The sequence below is a fragment of the Pteropus alecto genome, unplaced genomic scaffold (genome assembly GCF_000325575.1).
Source record: "Pteropus alecto unplaced genomic scaffold, ASM32557v1 scaffold177, whole genome shotgun sequence".
In the NCBI taxonomy this organism is placed as follows: domain Eukaryota; kingdom Metazoa; phylum Chordata; class Mammalia; order Chiroptera; family Pteropodidae; genus Pteropus; species Pteropus alecto.
The window spans coordinates 5,596,317-5,613,881 of NW_006442207.1; the positions used below are offsets into that span (position 1 = coordinate 5,596,317).

Here is a 17,565-nt window from a genome sequence, read left to right on the forward strand (position 1 = left end):
GAATGACAACTTAGGTCCAGTAGAAATTACTGCTGGCATCGATGATTGACTAACAAGGTGGGACTGTGATATGTGCCCATCAGTTCACAGATCAACAAGCACTCCTTGTCCTATGCTTTACACCCCAGAGCTAAGGTAGGGCCAAGTCTAGTATCCTGATGATGGTTCAATTTCCCTAGCGAAACAAAACCAAAAAGTAACAATTATCTGCAACTAACTCTCAAATTAAATCTGTATTTAGAGAAAGACAACGCCTAAAACAATGTCTTACGAACAAAAATCACAAAACATCACATTTATATATTTGTTCATTCACTTAAACATTTTATCTGAGCCCCTTCTAAGTAAATGCCAACGAAATCAAATTTAACTCCCACCTGCACATAGTTGACCATCTAGCATAGAAAATAACATGTGCTAAAACACAAAAACAAAAATAAAAACACTTCTGGATGGAAGTTGAAAAGTGAGAAAAATTATCCTGTACTAAGTTTTACATAAAATTGGGTTATAGAATTCCCCCTACTCCCAAGACAAATGAGAAATAATAAATGGGGTTGGGGGGTATGAAAAACACTAATGATAATGGCAACTAGCACCAAGGAAAAGCTTTATATATGTCAAATAATTTAATCTACACAGCAACCCTATGAGAGATATACAATTTTCCCCATTTTACCAAGAAGGAAAGTTGAGAGTGGTTAAGAAACTTGCCTATATGTCACAACTTCTGTGTGGCAGAGCTGGGATTTGAATCCAGGCACTATGGTTCTTAATCTTGTTTTGCTACATGTAATAATAACGTCATTACTAATAAAACAATGTCAGACCTATAATCTAGGTATGTTCATTCATTCTTTTCAAATATTCTCATATCGCTATATTTTACAAACGAACCCTTCTCCCCGCCAAAAAACAAAACAAACAAACAAAAAAACAGCAACAAAAAACTAAGACTCATAGAAACTTTCCCAAGATTACACAAGTAACAAGGCGGCGAAACGTGTACTTGGAGCCCAGAAGGGCTCTTTACACTGCACTCCACAAGCCAGCTTGGACCGTCCCTTTACCGTCAAACCAAATCAAGCTCCATCCCTCCGGGAGGGCCCCAACACCACTTCACTCCAGCCTCGCGCCTCAGACACACTTGTGCAGACGGCTTTCCATTGCCCACCACCTGAGAGTCGCGACTCTGCGGGCCACCCTCGCCCAGCCGCACAGGGCTCTCACCAGGAGGGAGTCGGGGGACTCTCGCAATCTTGCTTGTGATCTCTGCAGTGAGCACCGCGAAGTCCTGCTCGTAGCCTTCGAAGTCGGAAGACATGGTGGCTCCAGAGTGATTGGCCCGGGCGGGAGCCTGGATCGGGGCAGGGAATCACGCTGTGTAGGAGAACACAGTGTAAGGACCCTGGGAATTGCCCTCGAGAGCAGAGCGGAGAGCCGGGGACAGCTCCCAGCCCGGCCGCTTCCTGGTTGTCCTACACAATCTCGGTCCTCCGGAAATTGGACAGAGTGCGCGTTTTATTTTCTGTGAAGGCTACGAAATTATGAAAATAACTAAGGAAAAGCACTTAAATTAGTGCCCCAAAGTGCCTCCCAAAATATTTGGGTTCTCAGGGATCACTGAAAGCATTTAATTTTTTTTTTTTTGCCTCTTCATGTTCTACAAAGTAGCTCCCTGTCCTCAAGCTACAGGTCACAGGAGCTTGCTTCCGGAGGGAAGTTTGATGCGGCGAAACTCCCGGAAGTGGCTCTCACGGAGACTGCGCACGGGTCCTGAGCGGGAGAGGAACGGTGAGAGTGCAAGCGGAGAGACGAACGGGTCCTTGCGGGCTCCTAATTCAAGCTTCTAAAATCAGGATTTGCTTTCTGCTTGCTCTGGACTGAGGTACCCATAATGGAGTTACCCGAAAAGGAGAAAACCTGTTCCGGGTGATACCAGGCCGCCCCGGAAATGCGATGGCCGAGGACCGGGCACCAAGGACCAGACTGAGGTGGGAGTCAAGGCTGGGGATGTAACCATGATTTTGGCGGTCTTCACCGCACCCGAGTGAGGTCAAAGTCTCCAGTACTTTGGGACCAAGCACGCTTACCAGGATGTTCTTTCCCTGAGTGAGGATTTATAAGCGCTCTACTCCATGACATGGGCGGGAAACTGAGGCACAAGGCAGACCCATCTGTTGCGTGGAAGTCTTTTACTCTGTACCGCAGATCTTCCCTTGACTTGCTGCAGTCTCATCGGAAATACCCGTCTCCAAATCTCGGAGCTCACCTTCCGGTCTTTTCAGCCCCTCGCTCCCGGAGGCACTTCCTCTTCTCTCCCCCCGCCCCCCAAATGTTCTCATTCATGTTTTTTCTCATATACGCCCCCAGACATGATTTCACACACACCTCTGTCTCCCCTCCCCCACACAAGTAACAAGGCGGCGTTTTCACTCTCTTGGTTCCTTACCTTTGGCGCAGATAGACTCTTACGTTGGTGTTTCGGGAGCAACCGGAGGCAAATAGTGTAGACCATGTCTGGCTCATACTTAATTTGAGATTCGGTAAGAGGTAGTTTAGAACTCCACAAAGGGAGTTCGATGACTTGGTTTCTATTCTGGGTTCAGCTGTTACCCGTGACCTTGGTGTAATCACATAGCCTCTCTAAGCTAATTTCTTTTCTATGAAGAAGGTAGTTGGATTAGATCAACCCTAAAGCCCTGCTTCCCAGCTGGGAAAATCTTTGTCTCCCCAAACCATTCACTAAACGTTGGACAATCAGTCAGTCCCCTGATAATCATGTATCCAGTTTACAAGCCATTTAGACGAATCATATTTTAGATAGGATAAAAACAGTTCTTCTCAGCACTTCACAAGATACTCACTCCATGGTAGTGCACTTGTGAGATATTTTTATTTAGGTGGTTATTGAAGTTAAATATAGTATATAATAAATTTTTGTACTGAACTTTCTCATTCTATTTTCTTTAGATTGGGTTTCAAACCAAGATACTGGAATCTCCTAGTTAAAGACCTCTGAGTGTGTAACAGTGAAAATGGCATAATCTGCATTAACATCGCACGACATGAAGGCATGTCAATTAAGGAACACACATGGACTTGTGGTACATGGAAATGTGTGCACAGAAAAAGGAAAGCTGTAATTCTTTAAAGCTAGGAAGGCATTCTTCCTCACCAAAATGAGTACTTTCTGCTCCATCATCAAGTTTGAAAATCTCCAAGAATTAAAGAGACTGTGTCACTGGGGTCCCATTATAGCCCTCGGTGTTATAGCAATATGTTCTACAATGGCCATGATTGACTCTGTGTTGTGGTATTGGCCCTTACATACAACTGGAGGAAGCGTGAATTTCATCATGTTGATAAATTGGACTGTCATGATTCTTTATAATTACTTCAATGCCATGTTTATTGGTCCTGGCTTTGTCCCTTTGGGGTGGAAACCGGTAAGAAAAAGATCCTTTTAGATGATGAACTCTAATATTAGATTATCACATATTTAGTTTTTGCTTTATCTTCTAACTAATAATATCAAACATATACCCTGGTTTTTGCCTTGCTAGAGACTAAGCATATTCTAGTCCCTGATTATTTAAAGCTCAAATAATATATTTCATACTTGTTTGAAAATATCTAAATTAGTATTTTCCAAAGCAATTTCATTGAATACTTTAATGCAGGCATTTAAAACAAAAATGGAGGGGGAAATGAGTCCATGATCATGAATTTAGGAAACTGTATCATAGACCTTTTATAATTTCACAGTACAGTTTGGCTCTAGGATCTTTTTACATGTAATACATTAAAATCCTCCGAACTGAGGAAAATTCTCTAGAAAATGCTTGTTTAAATCATAAAGTTTTAAAATCATTGCAGTGAAAATTGGGAAGTACTATGTGAATCAATTTATAGTTTCTTAAAATTTTTTAGAAAATTTATGCTTATGGATTTCTGTATTTCTTGTCGAGGGACATCACCTGGTAGCTTGTTAGAAATGCAGACTCTTGGGCTGTACTCCAGTCCTTTTGATTCGGAATCTGCATTTAACAAAATCTCCTGATAATTCTTAGGTTTGTTAAAATTGGGGAAACACTAGTGTATTATATGAAGTGGGTACAGAAATGGGTAAGACAGTTCATATTTTGGAAAGCCTTGTAACTGAGGAGAGAAACCAAGGCGCTTGTGCAAATAACTGAACTGTAGAGTAGAACGTGGTGAGTGCTGCTGGAATTAGAAGGAACTGATCATTTTCAGCTGGGGACCTACGGGAGCTGTGGGAATTTCCACAGGCGATGAAGAAGACATTTTAGATTCAGAGAATGGTGGAAGAGTGTCTTCAGAAACAGCAGACAGATTATGTAGTGCAGATAAGGCTGAAACAAAGGCAGATTATGGAAGGCCTCAAATACACAAGAAATTCTTAGGCCTAGGGAGTTAGAGGTTTTCAAGAAGAGCTCTGTCATAGTCAAGAGTTGTGTTATAGGAATATTATATTATTAAGAGGATCAATTCTGGTGCTCGAATCCCCATTCTGCGGTACCTGCCAGGTTGTCAGCTACCTTCTTCCTGAACTCTGACTTTTCTTCTAAGATTTTGGATAGTAGAACAAACTGTACTCAGTGACAGCAGATTTGGGTGGAGGACGAAGAAGAGAAATTTAAAATGACTTCTGGGTAATTGGGAGAGTGATGCTGAACCAAAAATTCATTACTTAAAAATAATTTAGCTCAAATCAAAGGGCTGGAAATGGAAGTTAAGATTCCCTTCTTCAACCTTCTCCATAAAAGGAAATCAAACCATAGGAAAGCTCTTGCTCGTAAGGCTTGTTATTACTTAAGATCGATTATCTGATGGTTTTTTGTTTATATCTTGCCACCAAGGAAAATTCTCAGGATAGCATGTACCTCCAGTATTGTAAAGTCTGCCAAGCATACAAGGCGCCACGGTCACATCACTGCCGAAAGTGTAACAGGTACCATCTGTCTTTACCATTCATCGGGGTCTGATCCCCTTGGAGACTGGTCTTTTGTTGTTTTTTTCTGCCACATCAATCCTAGTTTTATACTCTGCAAGGTGGCTACTTTATAAAAAGTATTGTCGAAATAAACTTAAGTATCCAGCATGTCCGTTTTATTCTTAAATTATCAATTCTGATCATCTCACTTTTGTTATAAGTGAAAAGATTTTTCTAGAAAAATACAGATTTGCTTTGCTTCTTGCCCTGCCAAGAGCATGGTAAAAAGTTACACCTTCAAGTTGTTTCCATAGGTTAAGATTAATTTTGCTTGTCGACTGTCATCTTGACTAGCTTTGGAATTGTTCTGAGTCCAAATTATAATGAAGAGCTGCTTTTTCCCTTGTTAACATTATACTTTGTACAAATTAACATTTATACTTTATACAAATCTAATGATTCCAGGTGTCTGTTATCACAGGTGTTTAATAAAAAAACTTAATGGGAAGAAAAACGTTATCACTACAAAAATGTGAACTAAGCTAGAAACTTTAAAAATGAAGAGTTAAATCCACTGATTAGTAAGAAATTTCTGATAAGATTTTTGAGGTTTAGGAGAACCCTGGAGGCAAATAAAGTTAATTTGAGGCCACGACATTTTCTTCTAGCAACAAAAAGGGAATGAAGCTCAGTAAGACTTTGTTTATTACACATCTTATATTCCATAGTTGCTTGCTTAGCTTAGAGATTCCACATTTAAAGGCTGAGGACAGGAAGGAAGTAAGTTACAAGAGTCTGCTAGGGCCTGTCAACCCCAGTGGAGATTTATAAGTGATTTTGTTGAGTCTCTAATGTACTACACTTCAGTCCCTGCATTTCAGAGCCAGAGAAAAACCAAGAACCATGCTGGTTTCCTTATAATGAACCTTTCTCAGTGAGCCTCTTGCCTTCTTTAAACAAACTCACAAGTAGCAGACATCTTTTCCTCAGAAGCTGTTACAAAGGCTGTCCTTTTATGTGCTGTTTAGAATTTAAAATAAGTCACTGTTTAGAACTGTTTAAAAACTCAAAGATTTTTCTATCGGTTCCATAAGTATAATTCCTCTGTGACTCACGGACATGCTGGATTCTATTTGCTTGATCTTTTGAAGACCAAAGTTTCCTAAAGGAGACATGATTTTCTGCCTCATGTTTTATATACATTTTTCTTGTTAGGTGTGTGATGAAGATGGACCATCACTGTCCTTGGATCAACAACTGTTGCGGTTACCAGAATCATGCTTCGTTCACGCTCTTTCTCCTTTTGGCACCACTGGGTTGTATTCATGCTGCCTTCATTTTTGTTATGACCATGTATACACAGCTTTATAACCGGGTAAGTGAAAGTGTTTTAAAATCATTCATGCCAGATTAAATAGTAGTTGTCAAGATTATTTAAGAAGTCCCTTTTGGAAATATGCTTTCTATGATTTAGGTAGGAAAACAGAACTTCGCTTTACTTCTACATAAATTCTTTTTAGAAAAGCATTAAAACTTAATTTTTAAAATGAGGAAAGATTATTTTGTCCTGGAAATTCACTTTCCTATCTCTAGTTGAAGTTGTTAATAACTTTAGTTCTATACGTATAATTTATTAGCTTTCAAACTTGATAGCTGTGGTAAGAATAATGCGGAGGAAGGCAGGGAGAGCAAGAAGGAAAAGACAACACCAGGGCTTTCTGTTTCCATCCAATCCAGGTGATAAGTTGTAGTTTTTCCTTTGTTTCTAATTCCAGTGCCCGGAAAAGAGGCTCCTGGCACAGGTGTGCGTCCTAAAATATCCTGCAACAGACTGAGTTGATTTATACGCAGGTAGTCATGAGATAAAGTTCAAGGGTCACCCATTCAGTGCCTTAAAGAGGACTGGAAGGTAAATGAGGGACCAGGCCTGATGGGACTGCGGCACACCGGAGAACACGTGCCCTTCAGAGAGGAAACAACCCATTTAGACTTCAGCCAGTTTTTGATATTTGGAAATCCAGCCCAGTGATGCTAAATCTTCTAACTTTTTAAGAAAAAAACTGAAAATCTGGATTTTTTTAAAACGTGAAATCTCCCAATTTTTAACTGTTAGCACCTAACTGAATATTTTAAACTATTTCGCAGGCCAGGCAATACACATCTGCAGGCCGTATTTGCCTGCGTTTTGCCAGTTTTTAACTCTGGTTGTGGAACATGAGAGAAGAAACAACAGAACCCTAGGCTGGCTATATTTGTTCCTGTAGGTTACTGTAAATATTGAAAAGAAGGAGAGGATGAGAACATAGTTACAACTTAAATTGGTGTCTAAATTGGTGAATTTAGATTAGTGTTGTAAATGCACATTGATGTTTGTAGAGTATGGCTAACACTTTCTGAAGAAACAGTAAAAAAGTAACATTTGAGAATAACTAAGAATGACTTCATGCTTATCAGTATGAGCTCAAGCTACAGAATTAAATTGGAAACCGCTATGTTTGCTTTGGCCAGTTTCAAATCATCGTTTGTTGATCTTTTTAATCGAGTTGTTTTATATGTCACAGTAGCATCTGACCATTTATGACACGTGTATTTTAAGTGTGCGGTGTTGTTTATAGCTCTCCTTTGGGTGGAACACGGTCAAGATCGATATGAGTGCAGCTCGGAGAGATCCTCTGCCAATTATTCCATTTGGATTGGCTGCATTTGCTGCCACCTTGTTTGCCTTGGGATTAGCTTTAGGAACAACCATAGCGGTTGGGATGTTGTTTTTCATACAGGTAAGTTCCTCGGTTACTTCTTGCTAAAAGTTGTCAAGTGATTGGGGCTGCTTGTAATGAGAGATGAAGGCAGCATATAAGTATGCAGTATGAAATGGGAATTGTTATTTATTCCGTCTATGTAACTAGGTAACTAATCTTCTCTATACTAGTCATAAGTTTGAAGTAACTTCACTAGAATGTCTAGGTAATTGATTTAATTTTTAACATGTTAACTTGGTTTTGTAGCACTAAGTTATGAAGAGTTATAAAGTTCTTCTCACATTTACAGTCTCCCTTGATCTTCATATCAACCATCAATGAAGTTGAAGACAAGTATTATTTTCCTTTCCTTACTGAGTCTCAGAAACTTAAGTGACTTAGGCAAGATCACCTGTTCGTATTCATTAAACATAATTATTGTTATTTTTCTGTGTTGCTTAACCTTTATTGTCCTGATATCATCATCTGTGGAATGGAGCAATAAAAACTATCACATGGTGTTAATATGAAGGTAATAATCTTAAATGAACTGAAGTGCCATTAAAACATTTTGCTATCATTTCATTTTCAGATGAAAATAATTCTCAGAAACAAAACTTCTATTGAATCATGGATCGAAGAAAAGGTAAATTTAATACTTATTTCCTCAATATCAATAAAGTACTGATTAACTAAGAGATCAGATTAACTCTTAAATGCCTGGAAGTGAAAACTTGGCTGCCACATGGTTTCCTTAAGTCATTTGCATGCCACATAAAAGGTTAATATAGGAGACATTTTGATTCATCCCTGGTTTGATGTAACTCCCATAGAAATATGCTTCTCCTATGCCCTGAGTTGCTGAAGGGATTTCAGCCACGCATTAAACCATTTCGCCATTCTCACTCAGACTAGCAGAGAAGGTAGCCCATTTGGAAAGGAACTTCCATCCTACCAAGGTGCTGTCAGGTTTTGTTTGGTGCTTTAAACTTCAGATAGGGCTTATAACATTAAGCTTGCCACAGACCTCACAACCTCCAGTACATCACATTATCTATTATGATTCTAGGTTAAAAAGTAATCTTGACTATCCCGCTTCCTGCTTAAAACTCAGAGCCTCTCCACTGCTCATCACTGTAGCAAGGATTGTAAACCCAGTTCCCCGCAGGGGCCAAGCAGGTAACCTAGATGAGTGAAGCCAGCCTGCATGGCAGAGCTGTCTGACAGATGAAGCCGATTGTTGTATCAAGGGAATACTCACCCAGTATTGTGAGATCATCTAATATTTTTTGAAGGAAAGTGAGAGTTCTGGATTTCCGTGACATCTTCTTTCCATTTTTAAATGTTAGCAAGCAGTTCAGATTAAAAACACAAACCTTTGTGGGCCGAGTAAAATACACCTATGGGACATATTTAGCTCCCTGAAAGCCAGTTTGTGCACATTAAGTTACAGCTGCAGTTCTCAAGCTTTTTGGTCTCAGGACACTTTTACATTCTTAAAAAATGTCAAGAACACTAAAGAGATTTTGCTAATGTATATTATATCTATTGATATTCGCCATATTTTCTCAGAAAATTTTTGAAGATTTATTTCATTTTAAAATAACAATCATTAAAATAAAATAACAATAAACCCATAATATATTAATAAAATTAGCATGTTTTTTGAAAAATACAATTTCTAAAATAAAAATAGGGAGAAGAGTGACATTGTTTTATATTTTTACAAATCTTTCTAATATCCGGCTTAACAGTAGACTGTTAGATTCTCACACTTTTTCTGCATTCAGTCAGTTGAAATTCGTTGCTTTGATTGACATATATGAAGAAAAGCCAGCCTCATACAGATAAGTAGATAGAAAGGGGTAGAGTATTTTAATAGGCCTTTTAGATAATAGTGGATACTATTGGATACTGCATTAAAACTTGACAAACAATAGTTCTTGAAAGGTTAGTTGCTTGTGACATCTGGAACTACATCAGTATTCTTTTACATTTAAATCCATCAGTCTCTTTGAATGGATCTTTTACTCATTCATGATTTTAGGATATTAGGCATTAGTTAAAATATTGGTTTATAGGATTATGCAGATTTTTTAAATGTTGATGCATTCATTTATATCACTACTTGTTTTATGGGGAAAATCTTTAAATGTTGGAAAGCTGATAAGCTCATAGTGGTAGAGACAAATTTTCCAAAATTCTAATTTTCACTCAAAAGCCTTAATTTTTTTCATTGGCAACAGATGTTCAGTTGTTTACATTGAAGTAATAATCTGACTTTGTTCATTTTTGAGACAATGTGCACCAAATACTAAAATTTAAATAACCTTAGATATCTGTTACATTAGTCATTCCTTCAAGAAAAATAGTGTTACATGAAAAAAGCTGGCTATATAGCTTTTGTCAGCTCACAACTCAAACAGGTGTTTTCCTGGAGATAACCACTTTGGCATGCTTTATGTGTACTTCCCATTTTGTCACACAGAATATTAAAAAGATATCTTCTTGAGGGTTGAGATTTAAGAAAAATAATAATTTTTATTGCTTCACCAAGGACATTCTTCTGTAAAACTTTTTTTTGGTGGGGTGTTTTCTTCGAACGATGAGTATATAGTGGAGAAGAATATAACTGCTTGGGGTCACTGTCTTGATTCTTGCTTAAGGTGCTAGCAATTTTACCCACTGTTGCAAATGTCAACACTATGAAAAATGCAAATAAAATCTTAATATTATGATGAAAGGTGTTCGACTTTTTTAACCCCAAGGAAAGATCTTGGGGACTCAAAGAGGTATGCAAAACTTGCTTTGAGAACAACTTATATACAGATTTAAATCCAAGATCCTTAGCTTATACATAATAAAATCTTTTATGTCTTCCTTTATCTGCTTCTCAACCGAATTTTCCACCTCTCCCCACCCCATCTCACACTTGATACCAGCTAATACCAAGTAACTCGTTGTACATCTGTACTTCTCTGTCTTTCCACATGTTGTTCCCTTTGTCTAGAACACTCCTACCCTCGCTTCTTTGCCTTATTTCTTGTCCCTCAAGACTTAGTTTAGGTGCCATTTCTTCCAAGGAACTTTCCTTGACTCACTCTGTAAGAGGTTAAGTACTTTTGTTGCCTTTTCCTGTAGCATGTACTATGCACCTTTGTCACCTGTTAACACACAGCGTTGATGGAATTCCCCCCATTTCCTTAGAGACCATGCTTTAATAATTTTTGTAAGCTACTCTCATCTTTACCACTTTTTCTTAGTAGCCTAAATCTCTGTTGTCTGAGATTCTTATCTGTTTTGAAGACTCTGAAGCTTTTGTTTATAAAAAAGGAAAAGAAATTACCCTTTTATATGTGTGGATGGGTTTATACAATTTGGTAAACTCATACATTTTACGGTTTGATAGGTCTTTTAACTAATTGAATTAATATCAATACCACATAAGTAACTGTAAGAAGCTTTACTTAAAATACTGTCCTTTAATAAAATATTTTAAAGTATAGTTTCTAGTTAGCATAATATACTGATGTGAGAGTCACAATTTTTTTTTGAAAGATCAAGACTCTTTATAAAGAGTCTTGCTAAGCCTAGGAGTTATTTTAAATTGGTGTTGTTACTAAGTAAAATATTAAAATGATTTTTAAGTTTATAAACTATTTATCGATATTACCAAACACTAAAATTTATACAAGTTTCACCTGGGTTTGTACACTTATAGGAATAAGTAATGTATCTTTATACCACTAGGTGTCAGCGGAACTTAAGAAATTCTAAGGTAGCTTATCTCAGGTTAAAGCTAACAATTTAAATGCCTAGTACATAATTTGTACAACCTGAATATTTATGTATATGCATAAAATGTACATATAAATGCATTTATAAATAAGTATACATACATGTGTAATGGTATAAAAAACCATAAGATCTGCACATACCTGCTTTTAAAATAATAATTATTAAAAAATGATGACTCCCTTGTTTCACCGTTCCTGGCTGTTCTCTCAGGTGTCGCTGTCACCCAGGATACAACCATTTCATTATAGTGCACCCCACACAACAGTTTCTTCCATCCTGAAAAATCCTTGCTTCCTCTTTTTATCAAAATCTCTTCTTTACACCTGGATATTTTTGTTCTGAACAGCAGGAGCCCTGAGGATTTTTGCTATATGGAATAGAGTTACTAACTCTTTTAAATAAGCATTTTTAAGTGCTTAGTCCTAAATAAGCCCTGTCAGACATTTTCTGAATATTCTCATATGAGGTTGCTGTTATATGTCAAGTTATTTTATATTATGATAAATTTATTTAGCTTTTTTGTGTACACTAACACTACAACAAGGACATATATTTAGGAATGATACAAATTTGAGGTATAAAAGTTCTCAGTTGTATATTACTAAAAGCCGTTTAAGGCATCTGCTATCTTACATCTTTGTTATTCACAGGCTAAAGATCGAATTCAGTATTATCAACTAGATGAAGTCTTTGTTTTTCCTTATGATATGGGAAGTCGATGGAAGAACTTTAAACAGGTATTTACGTGGTCGGGGGTCCCTGAAGGAGATGGACTGGAGTGGCCAATAAGAGAAGGCTGTCACCAGTACAGCTTAACAGTGAGTATTTTTGTTCAAATAGTCTTTCCTTTTTGCCTCACCTTCTTTTCCTTAATTCAGATGACATTGTATAGTAAAATTAAGCAATAAAAAATTGTTTCTCAGTATGTGGCAAAATGGATCTAAGAGAATAATTTAAAGCACTCCTCATACCATATCTCTCTCTCTTTTTATTTAAATCTCTCCTTAACTTAGATAAAGTCTTGATACCGTAACTTAGTTTTATAAAATCTGGCCTAAACCACCTTCCAATTACTTGCAAGCAGGAGCCATCCTTTCCAATCGGCCTACCTACATTCCTGCCACCCAGTGTTGCTCATACTGTTCTCTTCTATCTCATATGCCCTCCTCTCTATTGGAAATTATTAGGACCAGTTTCAGTCCTACCTCTTCCCTAAAGTCTAATCTCTGCACTCTGCTCTCATCTGGGTTTGGCACTCAGTCGTGCTACTGTATGGTAGCACCTGAGGGCTTATATTTTTATTTAATTCTTATATCTTATATCTTTAACTTGACAAGATTCTAGGACAGAGACCATGTGTTTTCTAGGACAGAGACCACGTGTTTTCTCCAACTATATCTAATAGAATACCATTTAATAAATGGTTGCTGAATAAGCAGAGAAAAGTGGGTAGTAATGATGACTTTTAGTTGAGACTTGATAAGTTTTGCAGTCTGTCTTCCATGTCTCTAAAGAGCCAGTGAACCTCTGTGTTACTTTAGATACTAGCCTGGTTGCTCCATGAGGTCAGAGAGCACATCTCCCTGGTCCAGGCCACAGGGAGAACGCTAAGAAGAAAGCCCTACTTTAGCCCCTGTTTAGTCGCAGGGCTTTCTTTCTATGCTAAAAAAAAATGTGGTCTTTAAATTGTCAGCACTTCGAAATGCTGGAAAGTTGAGGGTTTATCATGTCGCTCTGATACAGTAGTTGAGGAAAGACTGTTTTTCAGCACCGAGATAAAAGACTTTTTTTTCTTTTTCTATCTTCCAAACAGATAGAACAATTGAAACAAAAAGCAGATAAAAGAGTGAGAAGCGTAAGTAATTCTTTTGCAATGATACTAATTCCTCTTTTCTTTTGTCAAGCTCAGCAATTCTCTGTAGTTTTTAAAATTGCCTTTGAGTAGAAACCAAATGTTAGCTTTTATTAAATAATATTTCTTAAAATATTTGTTGCAATTTAATGCAATTTACTTGTGTTTTCATTTAAGTAGTTTGGACTGTAGGTTTGGAGACAATTTAGTCAATTTATATTGCCAAGAGAAAAATAAATTTCCATCTTTACAATTATGTTGTACAATATGATTAGCCATACGTGGCTATTTAATTCTAAGTTAATGAAAGTTCAGTGAAATTTAAAAGTTCAGTACCTCGGTTGCACGAGCCACATTAGAAGTGCTCACGTGGCTCGGGGCTACCACGTCAGACACTGCGGGTGCAGAACATTGCCGTCGTTGCAGGAAGTCTCATTAGCTATGTGCTTGAAATGACGGGTACAAAAAGCCTTGAGAACTAAAACGTCAGTTACCTCCTATAGAGGAACCAGGCGGATTGGAAACTAGGAGGGAAAGACTTACCACCTGATGTTTTGGATGTACCTTTAACAGTTTAAATTCAAGCTTAAAAAAACTTAGATGTTGGGAAATATTAAATCGCTCTTCTGATTGCTGATAACAGGTTCGGTATAAAGTGATAGAAAATTACAGTGGTGCCTGCTGCCCTTTGAACAAAGGGATCAAAACCTTCCTCACCAGCCCCTGCACTGAAGAGCCCCGAATAAGACTGCAGACAGGGGAGTTCATTTTAGCCACGAGAGGGTTACGGTAAGTGATACAAAGTACTATGTTTCTTCTTTAATGACGAAGTTGGCATTTAGCTTAAAATAATTTTAATCTTTTAAATCTTTCAGATACTGGCTGTATGGAGACAAAATTCTTGATGATTCCTTTACAGAAGGTATGAAAATGGAGGGGGATATTTAAAAGACAAGACGACTAGCAATGATTCCAAACTTACAAGAATAACTTTTATAAATAATCACATCACATACATCAGGAGAAATAACTAGAAAGACACATCACTTAGCAACAAAAAGAAGCTCCTTGTATTATTTCTCCACTTGTATTTGTCATGTCTTTTTAATAATGGCTAACATTGGAGCTCATGCTTAACTATGTGACAGACACTTGTATAAATGTTTCACTGATGGTTTTAAAGTCCCCAACAGCCCTCTGAAGTAGGTACAGTCATTTACATTTGATTGGTGAGGGAACTGAAGCTGAGGCTGAGCCGCTTGCTCAAGGCCGCACTACACTGTAGAGCCCGGGCTCCAGCCCACTGCGGTCTGGCCCCCAGGCCGGTGAGTAAGCCCCTAAGCTATACGCTCCCCCTCTGACCATTCCTGTTAAGTTATAAAAACTAATAGATTGAAACATTCTGTGTCTGAGTTTTTGTTATTTTTTTTAATAGACTTTACTTTTTTTATAGCAGTTTTAGGTTCACAGCAAAATTGAGTGCAAAACACAGAGAAATGCCTTCTCCTCACTTCTCACCCTCACTGCTCCCACAGCTTCTCCCACCCTCAGCATCCCTGTACCTCAGTGGTGCATTTAACTTTGATAAGTTTACATTGACACATTAGAATTGCTCCTTTTTAAAGTAAAGATTAACCCAGGATGCTCGTTTAAAAACAGAGTTAATCGTAAATCAACCTCATATGACAGCTTAGGAAATCTTGATACAGAAATTTACATGTTAGAAAAAGGAAATTCACAATGGCTACAAGAAGAGAGTTCCCTGGAACAGATGGTGTGTGACACTGTGCCAAAACACACCCTTCCACGATCACACACATGAAAGTGAATACCCATACTGACAGGGTCCCCCCGACTCCACTTAGGAACTGTCCTAAACCACATTAGCTCCTTTCCCAGAGAATGGAATTTGGGAAATACCTGTTTTCTAGCTTGTTGGGAACAATTAAAAATCTTTTTTTCCCTCTTCAAACTGTGCTTATAAAAGATTGTAAAGGGAGAAAAGAAGTGTAACTAAAAACTTATTAATCTGAAGTAATAGGACTTCTGGGTCTCAGTAACGTCGTTACAGGACATCTGACTATTTCACATCAGTTTCATTTCTCCTTCAGGTGTTTCAAGAATAAGAGGATGGTTCCCTAGAAACTGCGTGGAAAAGTGTCCCTGTGATGCTGAAATGGATCAAGGCCCAGAGGATGAGAAGAAAAATAGATAGCCACTCTTAAATATAATGATTCTTTAAGTCTGCTCCATTACTTGAAAATTGTACATATTACTAAAGAATTATGCAATGACCCTACTCTGGTTAAGGCATTCTTTTCCTGAAAGATGCCCTAGTGCCACGATCTAAATATTTTTATGACCATTTTGAAATAGAGAAGCCATCTGCAATATGCCTTTGAATTCCTGCCCCTCTTTGCCACCTCTTTCCACAAAAGGGAAAACACTTCACCCAGGTAAGTCAATTGCATTTTCTCTAGGATATTTTTATGTACTGCACAATATGGACCTCACTTGCAGATATAATTCCCCCTTTGCCAGGAGCGTCTGCATGTGATGCTTTTATCCTGTTTCCCCCTCAGTTGATATTTCTTATGTAATCTTCTAGATACTGTAGAACTTAATTTGTCAGATTCAATATGAGCTCAGATTTTGTTACCTGTCTTTTAATAATGCTGATTTTTGTCGAATAAAGGTCAATGGATGTTCTCTATAAATCATAGTTTTTACTTAAAGCATCTTTTTGCTGACTGAAAACATTTGTCTTAGTTCCTTATGGAAAAACTGCTCTGCTACCTTATGAAAAATTGATGTCTTTAACAATGAGTCTTCAGACAGACATATAGATTTGTCTCAATAAATAAACTCCATTAATGGCATAATGAGATCACAGCATTCTAGGAGACTTTCAACCTAGTGATACCAAACTGCTCGTGTACACTTGACTATCAAAACCTGAAGCTTATGTGAGTGGTGGATCTAGCTGGTGGACTTGCACACTTAAAGTCGGGCATGTCTATAAACACGTGAGTACAATTACAGAAGTCACCTATTCCAATGTTAATTTTTTCCAAGGCAGAGAACTTGAGCTTTGGGGGCCAAGCTTGTAACAGTTAACTCTGGGATTCAGCAGTTAATGAATCATGACTGCCCCATTCCAATGAGGGGTGAGGAGATAGACAAGTAAAATATATGTTCGATGGAGTCGTGTATATGAAGAGAGCCGGTGGGACGGTCTGGTGATAGTTGAAACAAATGAGAGAACAAGTCATGTGCCTCTGGGAATATCTGCATTTTAGGCAGAGGCAACAAAAACTATAGACTAGAATGTGCCTGGCATGTTTGAGGACCGAAAGGCAGCCAGTGCGGTTCAGATGAATTGAGTCGGGGGGCAGAGTGGGGGGCGGTATGAGAGGCAGTCAAAGAGGTAACAAGCTAGAGAAGACCGTGAGTTCACTCTTGCCTTCCTTTTTGTTTCAGCTACTGCAGAATTATGTTCGGCTTTTCTGGACTCAGAGTCTAGAAAGACCATCCAAGAACTTTCTCAACTCCAGTTGGAGGCCAGAAAACAGCACCGTTCTCAAGATCACTTAGAGTACGGCAAAGATGGTAAAGGAGAAAGACCTTGAATCGGGCTTGGTCGGAGTTTGGGCTCGGCTGGTATTTGTTTTCTTTTTCACAGCTGTGGGATGAGGAGGCCCTTTCCTCTCAGTGCAGCTGTTTCCCTCAGTAGTTATCAGGCTTGGTTGCATACTAGAATCACCTGAGGACCTTTCAAAAATTCCAGTGCCCAGGCCATACCCCAGACCATTTCAGTCAAAATCCCTGCGGTGGCATCCAAGCATCAGGATCTTTAACCTCCCAGGTGATTTTAGTGTGTAGCCAAGATCGAGAGCCACTGGCTTGCGTGATTGATTGTTAAGCGGTCCTTATCTAAGGCCGAGTCTCATCGTGGTCCGTGACAAAACACATCACAACATGAGTTCCTGCAATAGTTTATTATGTTAAAGACCTTACATATACAAGTGGAAGCAACACGTGTTGTCAGGGGTTTAGCTAGAGCAGGAACTGGACTTCATGGGAGACGAGATCAGTCGGTTCCTTCACAGAAGACAAGCCTGTCGTGCAGGCATCCGGCTTCCCCACAGGTCTTTGTGCCCTGTTCAGGAGGTTTTTACTCAATGCCCACTTCAGATTTGTACTCAGTTCTTGCTTCATTT

General features: G+C 38.4%; 3 protein-coding genes across 15 annotated transcripts in view; 1 reads left to right on the forward strand and 2 right to left on the reverse strand.

Moving 5' to 3' along the window:
- VTI1A (vesicle transport through interaction with t-SNAREs 1A) overlaps window positions 1-2,895 on the reverse strand; it is a 324,109-nt gene extending 321,214 nt beyond the window's left edge. For 9 of the 10 annotated variants that reach the window (XM_025039169.1, XM_015596331.2, XM_015596333.2 and 6 more), the window contains exon 1: window positions 1,231-1,608. In XM_025039169.1, the coding sequence (XP_024894937.1) occupies window positions 1,231-1,324 (94 nt within the window). In that variant the 5' untranslated portion in view covers window positions 1,325-1,608. Of the gene's footprint in view, window positions 1-1,230; window positions 1,609-2,093 lie in introns of those variants that run through there. The other variant, XM_025039163.1, reaches the window with a different exon arrangement.
- Window positions 1,762-16,062, forward strand: ZDHHC6 (zinc finger DHHC-type containing 6). 3 transcript variants are annotated; one of them, XM_006920855.3, is made up of 11 exons: window positions 1,763-1,994; window positions 2,974-3,449; window positions 4,884-4,975; window positions 6,173-6,332; window positions 7,573-7,734; window positions 8,288-8,341; window positions 12,144-12,311; window positions 13,307-13,348; window positions 13,989-14,134; window positions 14,221-14,267; window positions 15,457-16,062. In XM_006920855.3, exons 2-11 carry the CDS (start codon window positions 3,183-3,185, stop codon window positions 15,558-15,560), a joined length of 1,242 nt encoding a protein of 413 aa, XP_006920917.1. In that variant the 5' UTR covers window positions 1,763-1,994; window positions 2,974-3,182; the 3' UTR covers window positions 15,561-16,062. The 3 variants fall into 3 exon arrangements, with proteins under 3 accessions (XP_024894928.1, XP_006920917.1, XP_024894929.1); XM_025039160.1 differs by lacking the exon at window positions 7,573-7,734 and having other exon boundaries at window positions 1,762-1,994; XM_025039161.1 differs by lacking the exon at window positions 1,763-1,994 and having other exon boundaries at window positions 3,403-3,449; window positions 4,884-4,973; window positions 6,263-6,332.
- Window positions 14,871-17,565, reverse strand: part of ACSL5 (acyl-CoA synthetase long chain family member 5) — a 40,376-nt gene continuing 37,681 nt past the window's right edge. For both annotated transcript variants that reach the window (XM_015596330.2, XM_006920856.3), the window contains exons 23-24: window positions 15,798-15,801; window positions 14,871-14,883 (exon numbers count right to left, since the gene is read on the reverse strand). The gene's annotated coding sequence lies outside the window, so the exon portion shown is untranslated. The remainder of the gene's footprint in view (window positions 14,884-15,797; window positions 15,802-17,565) is intronic.